The following is a 20654-nucleotide window of genomic DNA, read 5'->3' as shown; positions in this document are numbered from 1 at the left end:
TTATAAAAAAAAGCAAAATACTCTGAGGAAAACTACTTATTCCCTGGTTATATTGCACAGTTGATCCCTCGTCGCATACAACACTGTCTTTATTTTCTAATAAAATTACTGAAATATTTTAAAAGGTAAACTACAAACAGCAAACAAAGAACGGTTCAATTCTAGTAGCTAACTTACCATCTAGAAAGTTGTGAAGCTTTTATGGATTCCTAAACTTTGTCCAGTATGCTCAATGGCTTCCAAAAAAATTAATATATAAGGGCTTGATTCTGTAGAGCTAAAACCTCCAAGTAATGCTGATGCTTTGACTTTTTTAAACATCCCTTAATCACTTATTTAACTCAAGACAGTATTTAAAACCAAAGCAGCCCCTTTCAGGTCTACTTGCATCTGTCAACAAAAGCAGGAACCACCTTTAGGGACTTGCTCAGGGAACTGCTATAATTCATCAGAATCATTGTTTGCTTGTTAAAGCCATGCTCTAAATGAGAAGGGATAGGGGACCAGTAACCACCAGTAACGCATCTGTCACATCAAGCAGGTCTAACTAGGCGTTGTCATGGACCCACTGCCTCCCGGTAAGTCTAAGCCACGGTTAGAACTGTGCAGTGATGGAGCAGGTGAGAGAAAGCCCCAGATACAGTTTTATAGCACGGCTTGTGCTGCAGGTTACTTTACCTTACAAGAACTGATAAAGTTTGAGGTAGGAGGCTGGGATAGATCCTTTTCCCTTTCTTGGCACTCACGGAAAAAGTTATTCAGGTATGGATCCTAAAATGATAAACACTCCCGTTAATGTGTGCTGCAGCAAGGATCAGAATTCATAAACTGGTATAGTGATCACTGCGAGACCAAAGAACACGCTTGGTGCCCACCGCCCCAGACACAAGACTCAACTTATTCAGCCCAACCCCTCAGCCAGCACAGCTTGCTATGTACAACTTACTCCTGGGTGCTCTGACCGCTCCTTTTTCAGCGTTGTGAGCAATTAATTTTTTCCTCACAATCTAAGGGGTTTCAATGGCCAGGTTTTTTTTTCTTCCTGGTGCTCACAATTTATTTTCTTGCTGTTTAAATTGATATTCTACGATTTTTCTGTTGGTATAACCTTAAATAATCTGTATTTTCCCTAAAGTATGTATTCCATCATTGTCATCTTGCCCTTCTACATGCAAATAACCTTTACATCTTAGAGAAACAAATTCATACAAGATCTTAAAACACCTTTCAGGCATTCCTTGACACTTTTTGTTTGTCAGCAAGTAACAGAGCTAAGAGGAAATTCGGCTCACCTGAGTATTTACTGTGGAAACAACAAAAGTAGAGACTTTGAAAAGCGGTTTCCCACTATCGACCCATTTCACATCACAGCCAATCTGCTGTTAAAACAAAAATAAATATTTTCCCATTTATTTCCTACTTATTGAAGTCTGCAACTGTGCTGGCTATTGTACTTTCACAACCGCAGAATTATCGCAATACAAACTCACTTTTCAGCACAAGCCCGAGAACATTATCATTCAAGGGACCAGATCACTGCCCCACCCCGTCCTCATGACAACAGTAAAACAAACACAAGGAGGCAGAAGTCATCCAAACTGGACAGGATCAAAGGGAAAATATGATATCGCAGCACAAAACTGGGGAATGAATCACAATTGTGAATCAGGTCAGCTGGAGAATGAATGTCATATGGCCTGAGCTTGTGAAGAGCTCTTTTTGACCACTCTCATTCACGTTTCGGAGAAGTTAGGTATGATATTGTAGAACACAGGTATAAAATACACTTTTCCCATAGACACAGATCCCCTGTTTATCATTTACACTTCCAGGTGAGTGCAAACGCAAAACTAATCTCATGTAAAACATCTACAAACAAACGCTCTGCGCCACTTGAGTAACACGGAAGTATGAATCCATACCTTTCCACTGGTTGGCTCCTGAAGGCTCAAGTAACTGGGAGGCAGGCTGCTCGCCACTGGCACGTTGTGTTCTTGGGAGGCTAACTGGGCGTCCTTCAACAAAGGAAGCCAAGCGTATCCCACTGTGCAGAAGAACAAATTAATATCACTCTTTGGAAAAACAAGCTTCTCAAGTTCAAAGGAAGACAATAAAATCCAGCCAGAAATTCTGCAATCCTTATTTGAACGTACATCATTTATATTTATAATTGAAAGTAATTCTACTACAGGTACCTGGTGTTTCCAGAGCCTCTTTCTTTTTGGCATTAGCTTTTGCATTTATGTCACAGGTGACATGATAAAATGAAAACAGAATGTGGTGTCTCTTATGGAGTTGAGTGGGAAGTTCAATTTTCACCTGAAATGTAAAACGTTACACCTCACTTTAGTTTAAAAATCCATTAAACCAGGCATCAGAGATGGTCTAAATGAGTGATGTCTCTACACAGGGGTCTAAGAACAGCCTGCCTTTACTGCCTCATGTTTGTTTGCATGGGTAATAGATGCTCTCATAAGGAAAAATTTTAGGATGATCATCCATCGCTTCTACTTAAAACAGCTTTTTGCCTCTCCACCTGGTGGATGAATATTTCCATTTATGATGAAAGAGCGTAAGACGAAAGAGGACAGAACTAAAGAGCGACAGGCCCTGCTTAGAAGCAATCACCTGTACTCTAGCAGCCATAAACAGTCATCGCCATTCCCATATTTTCAGGATGACCAAACAAAAAACTAAAATGGTACATCTACTACTGCTTCATCATCATTTCACGGCAAAAACCAAGTAATAAAGGCTGACATGAAAACAAACTTTTATTTATGATTTCTGTTCAGCCTTAAATCCTGTATCATGTCATCCATGAATCCCTACAGATTGGGGTTCAGGTATTATTAACCTACTGGGATAATAATACAAAGTAATCAAAACGTGTTACAATGGGAACTAATAACAATGATGCCCTGCCCCTGTGAACTACGATAAAGTTTATACAAGCTAATTTTATACTTAAAGTAAGGTTTAGAAATTGCTGATAAATCAGCTTATGGCTAAGAATCTAACACCAGAAACTATGAAATGGGCATTCAGACACTGAGACTAAGACAACTTTCTTGACAGCACACTACATTCTTTTTAAAGACTGCATTTGCTCTACTAGGAACGCTGCGGACAGGTGCACACCTCTTCCAGCCAAATCTGCTATTAAGTCCTGAATTCAGCTCTTTGTTCAAGCTGAAAGTAATCTGCTGAAACCAGATGGCTCGCGAGCATCACATGAAGGACCTTCTCAGATGGGTTAACACCCAAAACGCTGCTTGCAAAGGAGTAGTGGGGGGTTCAAGATCTCTGAAGATGTAATGCTTTAAGTTCCACCTCAGTTCCTAAACATGAATCTTAAAATTTATACTTCATATGTAGTTCTACATTATCTGTGGGTCTTGCCCCTGCCATTTTAGCAAAGTAAATTTAAACCGAAAAAATAAGTTTTTCCAAGATCATGTTGACCGTTTGGAAGACGCTGGCTGTATACCAACGTTTGCCAGCCTTACCACTACATAAAGCAGTAGTGGAAAATCCAGAACAGATGTGTGACATTCACAGGCCATCACACACACTGTCATTGAAAGGGGAAAATTATTTCACCTGCAGAAGCCTGGGGAATCAATACTTGGTGTTGGGGAAGCGTAAAGATGAGGCGCAACTAACACTTGACAAAGGCCAACACGTGAACTCTATTCTATAGCTGCATCAGCAAAAGCACGAGCTAAATGACCTGCTGCAGCCCCTACGCGTCACCGTACGTTCTGTTCAGACCGCCGGATCAACAAAAGCACCCCGACACAGGTCCTGCATCTCAGAGAGGGATTTGTTCTGACATTTGGCTCCACCCTTCGCCATCGTGTTGACTGTTTCCATTACATTCAGAGATGCAGCTGGACCCTTAACATAATCCAGATGCACGTTTTAGAGAGCTAGCCTGTTCCTAATTAATTCTACAGCATCTTAACTGTCCTCAGAACATCTTACAAAAAGGATTCACTGAGCTGATTTAAGAAAAAAAACAAACCCAAAACGTGCATAACAGACCCACCCTGATACACAAGCAATCGCAACAGAAATATTCTTTACATTTATTTTTCTGTCTCATTGGCAAACACGTGGGATTGGCAGACATGTAATGAAAGAAAAAGGAGACTGACCTCATCATAGAAATCAGGATTCTGGGAATGATGTAGCACAGCGGTGTAGGCTGCCGTTGTAAATAATGGTCCACCTGGCTTCCCATAAATACACTGGCAAAAGGATCATGCTTTAATTACACTGTGAAATTCTGCTGAGGATACTAGTCTTGCTATATCGAAAATGCACGTACATTGAAAACAATATCATGAAAGATTGATAATTACTTTGATCAACTATTAAAAGACATATTCTAAGTGCTCAAACCTGCAATTTTTTATATACACTTCCAGCAAAAGTCCCTTGATTCTGTGAAAATTCCCCTCACTCTACTAAGCCATGCAGACTCCTTAGACCTCTTCCTTGCCGTTATCAATTTCAGAGTTTTCTGCAAAAAGCTTTATAAAAGCTATTTCACATGTATGCAGTTCAATACACAACACAACGCCCTTACTGGCTTCTCCACGTTACAAAAGCTACACCAGTTAACAACCGCCTTGCTGGCAGGGTCCAGTCTGGAGGTTCTTGATTACGGAGTGACGGCAACTGTACTTATTGGTGGGGACACTACAGTACAACAATGCTATGCAATAGCCAGGGGACAACAGCAAAGTTAAGAATTAAGTCTAAGGTTCTTCTCATTCTGGGCCCTGCTTTTGAATCAAGTGTCCTGAGCTCAGTCAGCAATCAAAAAGCATTCACTCTTTAATTGTTCCAGGTTAGCACAGCCCCGATTCCTGGCTTTTAGAAGTAATGTCCTCAGAAACGCTGATCTCTGAATATAGCCTTGTTGTGGCTCACCTTCAGCGGCTTCGCTCCTTCTTCATCAGAGCTTTTAAATTCAATGCACACTGTTATATTCCGTGCCTGAAAAGACGGGAGTGTATTAAAGCTGAGACTAGAAACAGGGTACCCATAAAAACACAGGCAAACTGTAAGGGCTGAAATAAGCTCTTTTCAGAATCTAGAACATGCAGGTGGTGTATCAACATGTAAAATGCCTTTAAGTCATGGCGATATCACTAGAGATAATATTTCCAAGAAGAACTGGCAAAGCGCAAGCCAGGCCTCAAATTGAGTGTGTAGGAGCAGATTCTAAGGTGACCAACACTTACCTGTGTCTTGGCCTTAATTAATTTTCAATCGCTCAAGTTTCATTTAAAGAACTACAAATATTATCCTGATTAATTTTACCTGCACACATCATTTCATTAAAATACAGCCCTTCTCCAAATTGTGAAAAAGCTGTTACCACATTATCTCTCTTTGAATCGCTGATACAACTTCAAATTAATCCACAGATTCATTTCATTAAAATTGTACCAATGTTTTACGATTGCAAAAAATGAAAAGGATTAAAAGCCAGGCCAGTGGCTCACGTCACCCTTCTCCCCTCCTTCATTTCAACGAGAGCTCGGGCCGTGCTCTACTACCCAACGCTGGCCTGGACTGGTCACACACCGTACCTTGTTGAAGTATTTCTGACTATCATACTTGAGGTGTTTTGGATATATGTATATTTGGTTCTTGTACACCCTGTAAGGTCGGGAATATTTTGTTGATTCCTGTACAAATTCCTCAACTTCCATGGTAGGTTGATGCTCCTTTATGTCATTAAATGGCTTGATTGGAATAAAAGACGAAGTTACACAGTCTTGAAAAGAAGAGAAAAGAAAACCATCACATATTATGTTTATTTTTAGTCTTACTACTAAGAATAATTAATTTTGAGATGGAACAAGTACAATCCTGCCTTAACTTGCAACAAATAAGTAATGTTGAGATGCAACAGGTTGAATCTTGCCTTAAATTGCATCCTTGTCACCTCAGAACCACTAGAATATCTCATCCTTAAATCTTTTATCTCACTTGAGTTAAACTGTACAGCACTGAAAACCTCAGTGACACACACGGTATCTGATGGCATTTGATGCACCATTGGTATACAGACAGATCCAACAGAACATCCTGGAGTGATGCTCTTCCTAATTAATTTTACAGTTCAATATGCCATTTAAGTTCTTCTGTTATCTAATAACACAGGAAAGGAAATGAAGAAACCAGTGGTGCAGAACGAGATTAAATATACGATGCAATTGGGCTAACTGACATCAGATTAAGAATCAGCAGATGGAAACAAGCACTCTGCCACCCAGGCAGGGGGAGATCTAAAATGGACAGAGTACGCCCTGTCTGCCTCTGCCAGTAACCAGTAAGACCCTTAATTCAGCATGGGGAACTCAAGGGCTGTCTGCACAAAAGCAGCTGAGAAGAATCACCAGCATAAGGAGGTCCTGAGCTATTTCTGCGAAAAGCAATTTTCAAATTCATCCCTCAAGCCCTAGAATAACCCAAGGGATAAGCCCACCAACTTATGGTGAGGAAGCCGATAGAAGCTGGTGATCCCTTGCATACATTATGCCCAATTTTACTTCCTTCTAAACCAGCCCAAGAGGAAGTTGCAGTTTCAGGATAGAGACAGACACTGAAAACTTTCTTCCCAGCCTGCTGCCTGCCAAAATGTGAATGTGTCCATGGTGGATACCCCATCTCTGGAAACATTCCAGGTCAGGTTGGCCGGGGCTCTGAGCAACCTGATCTGGTTGGAGATGTCCCTGCTCCTGGCAGGGGGGTTGGACTGGGTGGGCTTTGAAGGTTCCTTCCAACCCAAATCATTCCATGACTCTATGATTGACTTGTACACTCAGCAAACACATAGCTCCAGAATTAAGCTGGAAAGATCAATATATGAACACTTTTGTCTTTCCCAATCAAAATTAGCAGGTTTAATAGGGAACAGCTAAATTAAATCACTTGCACTTGTCAGCCACAAGCAACCACCGCCTGCTGCAGAGAAGCCTTGAGAAGTTTTATTCCCTCTCGTGCCAGCAATAGCTCCCTGTAGACGACCAGGCAAATTCCTCCGTTGGGCAGTGAAGATACTCAGGGTCACATACAAACTTCTGAAGGTTTGTTCTTCTGCTACTAACGTTCCCAGCACTTGGGAGACTCTGCTGGCTGCTCTTGGCCTACAAAGCTCAGATGGGTAGCTTTCTGTTTGGGTGCAACCCATCTTAAAAGTACGAGCATGTCTTATAATGTGGCCAGCTGCCCCTCAAACTTGACTTGTAAGCATTCTGACTGTGTCCATTTTTGAACATAATTAACCTTGTTCTTCATTAGAAAACTCCAGGGACTAACCCAAGGATTAGGCCTCTCTGCAGAAGTCTTTCTGTGCCCTCCTCACAGCCCGTAGAAAATCTACAGTGAAATAGTGTTGAAGTGAAGACATAACGGGAAGTAAGTAATAAATGAGATTTTAAAATACCAGTAGCTCAGACAGGAGAGCAGCGACGGCCTGTAGAGTGTGAGAAGAGGCCATCATAACAGCCAGAAGCTAGCTGGAAGATGAAGGCTCCTCCGGCCAGCTGTGGAGCTCCGGTCTCTCTGTGTCTCACTTCCACTGTTTGCCCAGTTTGCCACCAGCTACGCGGCTGCCAGCTACAACCAACCATTGTTACCTACAGGTAACGGGACAAGGCCCGAGCTGCTCTGGACCATTTTGGCTACTCTGAGCTATGTCGTGGTTTTGTTAGTGAGGCGGGGCCTAAGCTGGTAGCTTCTGTAAGAAACTGCTAGAAGTCGCTCCCCTTTGTTCAGGGGACTCGGCCGGGTCTAGGGCGGACCTGCTGCTGGCCAAGGCCGAGCCGATTGGTAGCAGAATGTTCCATGATAATGCCCCTGCGATAACGTATTTAAGAAGGGGAAAACAGAAAAAAAAAGAGGAGAGAAGATGTGAAGAAGCTGAGCGGGGGCAGAGGCACAGAGGGGGAGGCGCAGGCCTCATGGGCCTTGCAGGCCTCACCCTCTGGCCTCTCGCCAGGCAGCCGACTGGGCCCGACTCGGTCCAGCCCGGCTGCAAGAAGTGGAGAGGAGATGAAAAGTGAATAAGATGTAAAAAAAGATCCTGAGAGACATCTACCAGCCTGTTGTGAGGAACGGCTGCAGACGCCAAGGTCAGTGAAGAAGGAGGGGGAGGAGTAATATGGCTCCTGGCCAAGATTCCCCTGCAGCCTGTGGTGACGACCATGGTGGAGCAGGTTGTCCGCCTGCGGCCCATGGAGGTCCACGGAGGAGCAGAGATCCACTTGGAGCCCGTGAAGGACCCCGTAACGGGGGAGGTGGATGCCTGAAGGCAGCTGTGGCCCGTGGAGGGCCCGCTGGGACAGCTGTTCTAGAGGGACTGCACCCATGGAAGAGATGACCCACGCCAGAGCAGTTTCACAAAGGACTGTGGCCCGTGGGAGGGACCCCACGATGGAGCAGGGGAGGAATGTGAGGAGTTCTTCCCCCGACCATGAAGCAGTGGCATGAAACAACATGTGATGAACTGACTGCAACCCCCATTCCCTCTTCCCCCTCCCGTGCCACTCGGGGGTGGGGAAGGTAGTAGAGATAATGTTAAGCTTGGGAAGAGGGAGGGGTGGGGGGAGGTTATCTTGTTCTCTGTCTCATTATCCTGCTATTTGTAGTAATAAATGAATAGTTTTCCCCAAGTCGAGTCTGTTTTGCCCATGACGGTAACTTTAAGGATTTCTCCCTGTCCTTATCTCAAACCTCGAGCCGTTTTTCTTACATTTTCTCTCCCTGTTCTCTTGGAGAGTGGGGGGAGTGAGAGAGAGAGTGCGTAGTCTGGTCCTGATCGGGGCTGAACTACGACAGCTATCAGTTTCTTTTCATTTCAAAAACAAAAACTGCTTGTGAAATGTTAGTGAAAGACGGTGTAAAGACGTGCAGTGATAGACTTCTGAGGAACTCAACGGTCCTGACCTTTCTGCAACAGTGGCACACAGAAACGTGGCCTTTGAAATAAAACATCTGAAAACAGATAAAAGGGTCCAGTTGGAAGCATCTAGCTTAGCAGTTGCTGCACCGATGCCAGAGTGGAATCAGAATGAAGTCCTCCGCTGAGCCTGTGTTCTTGAAACCCGCTGCACGTCCCGTGTGTGCTAATTCACAGGAGATATGAGCAGCACAGCCCGTTAACCGAGCAAGGCTATTGACCTCAAACTACAGAAGCCCACTCTGCTCTTTGGCCTAATCCCTTAGAGACCAAAAAGTGCTCCTTGGTCTTTCATCCCATGTGGATTCTGCATGTTGTGTTCTGGATTGCTGGGGTGTAACTGGCCAGGTACAGGATGAAACAAAGAACGGTGTAATTACATAAAACCAAATCAAGAATGTTGCCCTGCATGCCTCTTTCTATACACAACGGACACTTCAACAAGAACTGTCTCAAGGCTGCAATTAGGGCTGGAAAGCCTATGACGACGTGCTATTTAATTATAATCATTAATTATAAAGTGGAATCATACTTGGATGTTCCAAAGGAACGCAGTCAACTGCAATCTCCAAACAGCCAGGTATAGTCTGTATTTTGCTTATCTTCTCTGCTCTACAATGACAGAAATGAAAACATTTCAGAAAATTAGAACAAGAGAGATGAGACCCATCATAGGAATTGATCTAAAACGAAACTTAAATCAGATTTAAGATATAAATATAAACATTAAATTAAACATAGTTAACACACTCCTATTGGCTATTAAAATCAAACCAAATGCAACAGCAGGAAAGAAACGTGGTTTGGTTTGGGGGATTTTTTTTTGTGTGGGGGTTTTGTTTTGTTTGTTTTTTTCCTCCTTTCTCGGCCTCATTCTTGCCTGCTCTTTGCAAGCAATATTACAGCATATTTTGTAGAAGAGGAAGAAACTGATGATCCAAACCTTATGAGAATTAACTTACCCCCTTTTTCTTTCTAAAACCTAAATCAAATGTTCTCTAAAAGGAATTAAATGACCACTGAGATGAGTTCACAGCGTCACAGCTTCCACAAGCGCCATGCTGAAAAGGGACCAAGACATATTCCTCGGGCCCAAGCCATTTGAGAAGCGCCCAAACTACAATAAACTCCTTTTATCCAGGAGATGCTTCACGCAGACAAACCCAGCAGCGGTGACTCCAATAAAGTTTCCTGACCATTAACAGTAAAATGGCGTGAGAGATTAAGGGCTCGATCCAATCCCTGTAGTTGACATTCAATCCTTCTACGATCTGATTTTACATACATGGAACAGAGGAGCTGATTAGATTAATTAATTTCTAGGCACATTTATAGTAGAAGGGACAGGAAGAATTGCATGGTTCAATTCTCACATCACTTATCCAGTACAAACAAAGACTCTGCTCTGGAGTTAACCTGATTTACACCTGTGCGGAAGACTATCCAGCCAAACCGTTATTCACTAATTTACACACTGTCAGACACTTGGAGACGTTTTTTCCTTCCAGTGTCCACTCTGCAGTTTGTCATGGAGACTCAAACACACACACACACACAAGCAGTGGGGAAACCATGACAGAATGCTTCTTAATTTTTCTCTTTTTTTTTTCTTCCTTCTTCTTTCCCCCGAGACAATCTTCTCTTGTTGGTTACTTCACCTGCATCTCTCCCCTGACAAAAGCTAATTTAAGGAATTGCTATCTTTAGGTTATAATAACACTTATTAATGTGCCAAATGACATTTCAGTTTTCCTAGAAAGTCCAGCCTAAAGCACTCTGTGGCACATAACAGGCTAATGTGAAAAACACTGATTTAATATGGCCACTTTGGCACGCTGTGTTAAATGAAGAAAAAAAGCTGTGAAAACTATTCTGCCCAGCTTTTATAAATCTTTTATTCCTTCTCAAACCAAATTAAAAAGTGTTCCTTACCTTCTGTATTCTGCTATTAGTTTAATCAAATCTTCCATGGAAATCTTATTACTCTCTTGCCTGAATAAAGGTGAGAACCGGGAGTCTCTGTCAACGTTTCCCTGATTATCTTTAAACACTGGTCTAGAAAGAAAGAAAAATTACATGTTTATTAACACTCACCCACGTGTGTTTGTGTGAACATTGGAAACTGCTGTGTAATCTTTTCACAAGGTTTTGCCATGCCATCTTTTAACAAGGTTATGACATGAATTCTGGAATGTGCTGGAAACGGACAGCATCCCACCCGCCCCTGTGTCGAAAACAAACGTATGCTTTTGCAGAACCAAGTTAGGGATCTCTCCTGACTCTTCCTATGCCTTAAATCTGTTCTGTGTCCTCCAGGAGCATGACACCAGCTCACTGGGGCTTCGCCCTTCTTCACACAACAAGTTTGTGGAGCACTGTCTAAATTTTTGGTGATCCTGCTACAAAATGCCAAATGAAATGGAAAAAAAGGATACCCCACTATAACTGGGAACACTAAGTAGCAGCTGTTGCGTGCACAGGAAAACATCCCCAGGTATTTCCACTGCTGCTCATTGACACTTGCAGGATTTAACGAAGACGTTCCAGTGCCCTTTGTACATCCCCACGGGTCACATAGGCTGGCTGGACTGGATAACATAACAGCTATCCAAATTAACGAACCTTGGATTCAACCGTAGCATGCAAAAACATTGCTTAATAAAAGTAAAATGTTCTTGACACTAAGTGCTGTTCTGTGAACCATTTGGCCGGTCTTGCTTCCTTAATTTACTTCTCTGTTCCACTGCCAGTGAGGAGAAGAATTGATGCCAGCACAAATCATTGCCAGACACAAAATAATGGAGTAAACCTTTGGAAGAGGATCCCAAGGATAAGTATAAATGCACCGTGTCTTAACCTAATTAACTGAGAGAAGCACCACTATTTCACTTCTTTGTAACGGCAGAAAATAATCAGCTCTCTTCTATCAGAGTTTTGCCTCTAGCAGTTAGAGGGAATAATGTCCACACCAACACGCCGTGTCAAAAATCTTATTAGGGAGAAACTAGACTGGATTTCTGGCAGCCACCGCTTACTTTACAAATCCTGTTAAACTGCTGCTCCACCTCTAGAACCGCTCCTCACCAGCTCAGCAGCGTCTCAGCCTAAATACACCCAGGACAAAATGCAAGGCACGAAACCCTCTATCTGCAACACAAAACGGGTCGGTATTTTTATCCCTCCAGCTTACATACAATACTCCACTTATGTACAGCTCTTGCCACTACAAGAGCAATTTAGATGTCCACGGAAAACAAGATAACCCTTCCCAAAACCAGGTATGTTTTATGCACTCAAGAAGAGTTAGACGTGAAGTTCAGGAGGGCGGAGAAGGTTTGGAGCAGCAGAGCATAAAACCTAATCTCTCTGAGGGAACTGTTCCCACATCCCCAGTATGTAGCTCAGGCACATATTTGCAAACTGTGGCGGCTCTGGCAGGAATACGAGAACGGAAGATGGATTTGACGCACCGTAATTCCAACACACACCGTAATTCTACCTGCGAGAGTGCACAGACACCAGATCCCACCGACGCCAGCAAGAAACCGGGCAAAAACCCTGAGTCACACTTTTGAACGATGCTAACAAATTGGATGCCACATAAGCTGATTAAGAGCTTCAGTCACAGGCACTCAACCGTCAAGGTTTTGGCGCGCTGAATGGATATGTAAAAATGGCATTGCGGCCATCTGTAACTGCTTTAGGAGGAGAAAATTTCCACACAAAACCGGGAGCGTGGTCAATGCCAGAACAAAATAACTGGAAAACACATTTCCAAACCCAGGGGTTTGCTATTTATCATAGCCAAACCATTTTTTTTTCCCCCTGCAGTGCGATAATCTCCTGTGGAAACTTCAATTTTCATGCTGTGAAAATAGAAATACATTTCATTGGGTCAAATTATATTTTGCTTTTACCAGAGAGAGTCTTGAGTAATGTTAATACATAAACAGACGTAAATGAGTGCAGAATTTGACCCAATGAAGTAAATAAATCCCTTCTGTAGCACCACTGATACCAACAAGTTCATATACGCGGTGTATTTGGGCAATAACTTTGAAACACACGCACGCAATCACTCTACAAAACGCTGATCTCACTCGGCATTTGCTAACACCACAACATACATTCCCATTTCTATTTGGGGAACCACAGCCAGAAATATTGTCTAGGCGGACACATTTAGGAATGATTTGATCCTGTTCTAGGGAAAGAAAAAAAACGGTATCATGTGGAGGTCTTTTTGATCTTATTTTCTAAGACTGTGGACTGCACACTGAAAAAGGAGCCTCTAATTTCAGAGAGAATACCCAATGAAACAAGTCGTTGCCACCTCTGAAACTGAAAATGCGTGGGACCAGAGCCAAGGGTTTCCACTGGCAAAAAGTCTCAAGGAAACAGGCTGAGGAAGGCTCAGGCTCCCTGGTACTCCCATCCCCACTGCTGAGCATCACACAAGCAAGCTCCTCTCAAACTCTCTTCTCCTGTCCTGCTTTATGTCCTTTGCCACGCTCCAGCCTGTGCCAATTACCCATTCTGCATGGGATGCCAAAAAGAAAATCTCTGTTCAGTTATAGAATCATAGAATCGTTCAGGCTGGAAAAGACTTTTAAGATCATCAAGTCCAACTGCTAACCCAGCACTGCCAAGTCCACCACTAAACCGTGTCCCTAAGCACCACATCGATGCGTCTTTGAACACCTCCAGGGATGGCGACTCCACCACTGCCCTGGGCAGCCCGTTCCAGTGCCTGACAGCCCTTGCAGTGAAGAAATTTTTCCTAATGCCCAATCTAAACCTCCCCTGGCACAACTTGAGGCCATTTCCTCTCGTCCTATCACAAGTTACTTGGGAGAAGAGACCAACACCCTTCTCCCTACAGCCTCCTTTCAGGGAGTTGTAGAGAGCAATGAGGTCTCCCCTCAGCCTCCTCTTCTCCAGACTGAACAACCCCAGTTCCCTCAGCCGCTCCTCATGGGACCTGTGCTCCAGACCCCTCACCAGCTTCATTGCCCTTCTCTGGACGCACTCCAGCACCTCAACATCCTTCTTGAGGGGCCCAAAACTGCACACGGTATTTGAGGTGCGGCCTCAGCAGTGCTGAGTACAGGGGCACGATCACTGCCCTGCTCCTGCTGGCCACACTGCTCCTGACACAAGCCAGGATGCTGTTGGCCTTCTTGGCCACCTGGGCACACTGCTGCCTCATGTTCAGCCGGCTGTCAACCAGCACCCCCAGGTCCCTTTCTGCCGGGCAGCTTTCCAGCCCCTCTTCTCCAAGCCTGCAGCATTGTGTGGGGTTGTTGTGACCCAAGTGCAGGAGCCGGCACGTGGCCTTCTCATACCTGACAGAATTGGTCCAGCCCATTAGTTCAGCCTGTCCAGACTCCTCTGCAGAGCCTTCCTACCCTCCAGCAGATCAATACTCCTGCCCAGTTTGGTGTCATCTGCCAACTTACTGACAGTGCACTCAATCCCCTTGTCCAGATCACTGATAAAGATACTAAACAAGACTGGTCCCAATACGGAGCCCTGGGGAACCATGTCCAAAGTCAGGTTGGATGGTGTTGTGAGCGACCTGGTCTGGTGGAAGGTGCCTCTGCCCAGGGTAGGTGGTTGGAGCTGGGTGACCTTCAAGGTCCCTTCCAACCCAAACCATTCTATGGTTTTAAGAAAATAGCCGAATTATCATAGAACTGAAAGGAGAGGAGAATCTTCTGAAAAGCACTATTTCCCCAGCTTCAGAAGCATTTAAGGCGCTATCCACCTTACAGGGACAGAAGTAAGAGTTCATTCATGCCTGTTAGACCTCCGTTAGGCAGAGCAAGCGCAGACCTGCAGCCACAATTGTGGGCTGTGGCACACACGCAGCCCAGCATCAGCATACCAGTATGGCCCGGCCTGAACCCTGCCTCTGCCTACTCCCTCTCACCCAGAGGCAACGAGGGGCTGCCACTTGGAGAACCCTCTGAAAGGGAAACGCGCTTCCTTCAAAACAAGAAAACCTTTCTGGATTGTGTTTTTATTTTTTTGGCGTAAAACACTCCGAGGTAAGATGTGCTGAAGATGCGGATGAATGTTTTAGCCTTCTTCATATGCATGAGTCACTAGCCAGATCCCGACCCAGTTAAAACCATCATGCCCCTGAAGATAGCTACAGCAACGACTGTAGGACATTCCACTGCTGGTACCACCACAGACCACAGGCAGGCAGGACAGAGCTAGGAAAAAGCCTCAGGTCAGTCTGATGCCCAGCCTGCACCTCTTGCCATTGTACAGTCCATCACATGCTAAAAGCAGCTCTGTCAGCCCGAGAGACGCCCGTCAATATCATTTGATTAATGGGCCTCTGGCTACACAGAAGCAGTAAATATTAATGCGCATCCTTGAGCTGGCTATGACAGATCAGAACACATCATCCACCTTCCTCCTGAGCCTGCACGTACTACTGCTGTTCCTACTGGATATCGACAAAAATGTACATCAATAAAAAATAAACAAACTCTTCAAAGGGCCATACTGTACTGTGTGTTTCCTCCTTTGCCATCTAACACCATATTCTAAAATTATAAGCTTTCCCCTACATGCGGCAGGGAAAAATGTGCAATTCTGGTGCTCCGTACCTCCACACCAGGAGCATGCAGCCATCCCTCACGGTTACGGGCAATGCCACAACGTGACTTTTTCACCCGGCACTTGCTCCTCCTTCCTGCAGCTTCAGGCAGCTCTCCACCTGGCCTGCCACGGGCAGAAGAGACGCCACGGAGGAGAAGGAATGCTTTCCCTCTGCAACCAACAGCTTTCGTTTTTAACGGGAATATCGAATTGTATATTCCCTGCATGGTAGAAGGAAGGGAGGAATTATCCAAGAGATAATTATCCCGGAGAAGAGAGAGGAAGAACAAATATCCATTACTGCCGCTCCACCGACCCGCAATAAAACCCAACTGACCTGCCAAACGAGAAAACAGCAGCTCTCTGCCAACCTCCTAACTGCAAAAATGCAAGAGTACCTGAAGCACAATCCCTCAACATCACCCCCAAGGCACTGGTTTAGGGGTACCATAGCCTCAAAATTACTGGTTAGATTTTTCCTAAAACCTGCCAGGCATCATTACAAGAACAGAGCTTCAAACCTGAGCACCCATATTTTAGGTGGCCATTGCAACGCTGCTTCAGACCACAATTATCTTTGCAAGAAATTCTTGTGAGAACTGTGACTTCGAAATCTCTCTGGTAATTTTTAGCATTAAATCACCGGTGGAGCTCATGATAAATTGATATTCTGTCAGCCACCTTTGCTGCTCCCTGGCAACTTCACCACCTGAAGAAAAGACTCTGCCACAGGAACATTTAATGAGAACGTAACCAACATTCGGCTGTGTGAAAAATAGGGCAAAGAAATAATAAAGCTGCAGGATCTTCTGGGGTCCTGGACCATGCAGAAAGCTTTCCTTAGCTTCAGGCAGAAAAAGAGGAAAAGAATAAAAGGATACAATCCAAGACTAGAATAAGCCATAAGATGCTTATAAAACTAAAAGAAGAATTAATACATACCTCACTGACCAAGCAAACGGCATTCGGTATTTCCCCAGCTTGCTACAGAACTGTTTATTGGATTTTAACACTTTCTGTGCACACTACAAAAAAGAAAATGCGAATTATTTCATCACAATCACTGCAATATCTGAAATGCAGCACAGAGTACATCCAAGTACTCCTCTGCTGAAGAGGATACAGTGTCCCTAAAATAATTCTGCCCATAACTGAAGGTTCTGGGTGGACAGCGAAGACACCACAGATGAATATGATGCTGCTGATGAATTAACCCCCTTTGCCATCCCTTCAGTAAGAACTGTGTTACAGTTATCCCAGTTTTCTGAAGTATACCCAACGCAGATGCAGTGCCTGCTCTCGGAGAGAAACACGGGCCTACTCCAACTTCATTCGTGTCTGAAGTGCACTAAACCATAATTTCTAAAAGATTGCTGAAAGAGAGTTTCAGTCTAAGACACAACTAGCATAGCAACGCACAACGAATGGATTCGTGTGTTGCAGACAAAGTCAGGCAACAGAGCTTGGACATTTGCTTTCCCAGCTGTGGGCCTTCTGTGAGCTTGTTCAGCAACCACACACAGGTGAGATTCGTGAGCACAATTTGCAACATCTTCTGCTTCCAGAAGGCTGAAGCTGACAAAGAAGGAACTGATGTTCCCGTCACATTACCTTAAAAGAATCAGGATTCTTAATGTAAGGCTCAGCACTGCTGGCAATGTTTCCCGTAAGCACCTTTTCTATTTTTGCCACTAATACAATCTCAGAGTGAGGATTACTTATGGAGAAGAGAGCCTGTGGATAAAAGAGGAAACAGTTAAAAAGTATATAGCAATAGCGGAGAAATCAAATACTGCCGGTGCTCTCTGCTGATGGCAACAGCAACAAACTAAATTCAGAACGGATTATTAAGGATTATTATCTCCATATATTCAATACAGCCAGATGGAAAAATAAAATCTTTGGGCTACTGCTGAAGTAAGCTTGTGCACATGCAGCATCCTGCAAACAGACTGACTCAAGTCCAGAAGCAGTACGACCACTTCAGCATCACCTAACCTAATTGATCCTCTTGGAGAGTATTTAAACTGATAGGCTGAGAGAGCTGGGGCTGTTCAGCCTGGAGAAGAGGAGGCTCTGGGGAGACCTCAGAGTGGCCTCCCAGTGCCTAAAGGGGGCTGCAGGAAAGGTGGGGAGAAACTCTTCAGCAGGGCCTGGTGTGATAGGATGAGGGGTGACGGTTGTAGACTAGAGGGAGGCAGATTCAGGTCAGATATTAGGAAAAAATTTTTTACACTGAGGGAGGTGGAGCACTGTCCCAGGTTGCCCAGAGAGGTGGTGGATGCCCCATCCCTGGAAACATTCCAGGCCAGGTTGACCGGGGCTGTGAGCAACCTGATCTGGTTGGAGATGTCCCTGCTCCTTGCAGGGGGGTTGGACTGGGTGGGCTTTGAAGGTCCCTTCCCACCCTAACCATTCCGTGATTCTATGATTCTAAGCGCCAGCCTAAATCAGCCACACCTCAGGGGAATGACAGGGAGAAGAAAAGGTAGTTGTAAAGGGGTTCAGGGTAAGGCTTACAGCAATGGAAAGTGGAAGTACTTTATCAAGGTGTGACTTCAAGCTGTGATTTTGTTTGACTGGTTTGGGAGAGGTCAGCAAAAGAGCCCAAGGAGCACAGGAAACACGGGTGGTTTCTCTAAATAACAGACACTAAGTTTTTTTTCAAAGTTTTGATTGCAAATGTTTTTAAAGTCTACACAGGGAGCTCAAAAAACCAAGCATCTGTATACAACTGATACACAAAAAAAGAGTATCCCTGAAAACAAGAAACACGGTAGTACAGATAAAGTCTGTGATGAAAATGAATACTACTGCTGAACTCAAATAAGTCACAGGAGTCACTAAGTCACGCACGTCACACGCGGAATACCTGTCTGGGGTATTTCAGCCACTCTTCTGGGAACCCCTTGACCTGCGGTTCTTCCGTTTCATTTGGGTCTGTATTTTCAACAGTGCCGTTCTCTAATGAAGATGAGGAACCCGAGATCATCTGTCTAACGAGCGCATGGTTCAAATCCACGTGAAAATCAGCGGAGATCTTCCTGCCATCCCTGACATCATACAGCGCCACGCTCACAAAGAAAGGCTCCACCTGGAGAAAACACCAGAAACATAATATGGCAGTAAATGACAGCAAGGGGGTAAACTTCATCTTTTAATGGGTTCCTGCAGCTTGAAAAAAAGAAAGCAAACACACACTATTGAGAAACTATGAGATTCATTAAAAACACATGCTCACACACACCCTTGCCAAAGTTAGTTTTCAATAATTTGATTTTAGGGGCTTTTAAAGGTAGCTTGTTAACAATGTGCCAGACAGCTGACTTAGAAACTCACAGAATAAAAACCAAATGTATTTGTCACAAGTAATTGTTAGAGCAAACGAACAGAGCCCCAGAGAAACACGTTACAGCATTTTAAAAATGCAGATGCGGAGTAATTATAAAAGAAAGAAGCGTGAGGGTGGGCTTCCCAGGGAGGGTCAGAAATGCGGCACAAAGATGACAAACGTTAGTAGATGAAAAATGTTGCCTGGTACAAACACAAATGCATGGGTGTATTACTCTGCAGGGAACACACGTTTCATTCTGCTGGGGAACCGAGGGCATTCAAACGGCTCCGACAGTACCCACTCATTCCACCGCACAGCTCTGGGGAATTGAGTCCTGTGACTGCCTGTAACCTCCAAAGAGCCTCCACAGTTCTGACGACACAAATCAGGCTCAGAACAAGAATAACACCTTCTGAGCTGTCCAGAAATCGGAATCTTACAATTTGGGAGATAAGGAACAATGCCTGGCAGGTACCAGGTACAATATTCTATGCTTTTTCAGCATTTGTAGGGAATTAGTGCATGCCCTTGGCACAGTTCTTTTTAGTTCATTTAAACAGTTATTGCAGCCTGCCAAAAATAGTATTGATTATATTATGCTGAATATGCACCCACTGTAGAGGTCATCTTCAAATGAATTAAAAAAAAAAAAAAAAAAAAGGAAAAAAAAAATCAATGTCTCATATGAAATGTATGAAAGCTGAACTGCCAGGACACCAATTTCCCAAAAATTTCTTGTTTCAGGGGACAATCAAAAGCTCTGGACTGACAGCTGCATCTTGCTTTTCCCTGCCTTTTTTTCTTCAAGTAAGAAGAAAAATTTTCTGGTTTGTCCTGTTTTTAGCTGGGCTTTTCCACTAGATGAAGCATCTAGTCCTTTCTATTTTGCCTTCTCTTCTGTAATTTAATCTGCTTGGTTCCTCTTTTCTCTCGGAAAAACAAAAACCCAGTTCACCAGCAACTGATGCTCAGTTGCCTCCTTACACAGGCCTTGGCAGTTTGAGCTTGTTCTTCTTATAGCAGTTGCTCAGAATCCTCCAGGATTTTAACATTTTCAATTCCCCACTGAACTGTAGCTAGCAGCCTGCAATCTAAACCAGCTTCAAAATGTTTGTTGAAAGGTTCACCAGTTTCTTTATTCAATCTAAAGGGATGGGCAGAGGAGGAGTGAATGCGTGCCTGATACAGCTTTCCTTCTACCTTCTCTTTCCAAAGCAACCAGTGCGCATAAAAAGGGAAAAAAGTAAAAAAAAATCCCCACCCCACCCACCCACCACCAAAACCCAAGAAAGAGAAAAATCTGTAAAGCTCACATTGGTCGAAGGATCGTTTTCATTTTCAGTAATGCAGGCCTGGAGATTCAGACTGAGGGATTTGCAAGTTATCAGGATCCTCTTTGCAGGCTTTTCTTCAAATGGCTTGATCACCAAATTTGTCCCTGGAAGCTCCTTTTTCTGAGGATTCAATGACTGAAATAAGTCGGGTGATTTATTATACATGGGAAAGGCAAGGCGTTCCAAAACTACATAAGCTTTTTAAAGGTCTTGACAATCACTGAAGGACCTGAAAACCTCACAAAGTCACTGCTGGTACCTTCGTATTACCATAGGAAATGGGTGTCATTCCCAATTTATAGATCGGGAAGGAAAGTGAAAAGATTGCCTGAGGACATATATGTCAGAGGCAGAATTAGGATCCAAGTCAGCTTTCTTATAATTTTAG

General features: G+C 43.9%; 1 protein-coding gene across 6 annotated transcripts in view; it reads right to left on the bottom strand.

The window, feature by feature from the left end:
• DOCK10 (dedicator of cytokinesis 10) overlaps positions 1-20654 on the bottom strand; it is a 143425-nt gene that overhangs the window by 39852 nt on the left and 82919 nt on the right. For 5 of the 6 annotated variants that reach the window (XM_086754232.1, XM_086754226.1, XM_086754231.1 and 2 more), the window contains exons 11-23: positions 20246-20401; positions 18471-18692; positions 17210-17332; positions 16541-16623; positions 10916-11038; positions 9516-9595; positions 5607-5794; positions 4942-5007; positions 4161-4253; positions 2196-2319; positions 1923-2044; positions 1293-1379; positions 679-771 (exon numbers count right to left, since the gene is read on the bottom strand). In XM_086754232.1, the coding sequence (XP_086610358.1) occupies positions 679-771; positions 1293-1379; positions 1923-2044; positions 2196-2319; positions 4161-4253; positions 4942-5007; positions 5607-5794; positions 9516-9595; positions 10916-11038; positions 16541-16623; positions 17210-17332; positions 18471-18692; positions 20246-20401 (1560 nt within the window). The remainder of the gene's footprint in view (positions 1-678; positions 772-1292; positions 1380-1922; positions 2045-2195; positions 2320-4160; positions 4254-4941; positions 5008-5606; positions 5795-9515; positions 9596-10915; positions 11039-16540; positions 16624-17209; positions 17333-18470; positions 18693-20245; positions 20402-20654) is intronic. The other variant, XM_086754228.1, reaches the window with a different exon arrangement.

Source organism: Chlamydotis macqueenii, chromosome 9 (assembly GCF_036417535.1).
Source record: "Chlamydotis macqueenii isolate bChlMac1 chromosome 9, bChlMac1.mat, whole genome shotgun sequence".
NCBI lineage: Eukaryota > Metazoa > Chordata > Aves > Otidiformes > Otididae > Chlamydotis > Chlamydotis macqueenii.
The sequence above is the reverse complement of the archived record's forward strand: the minus strand, read 5'-3'. Positions and strand labels throughout refer to the sequence as shown.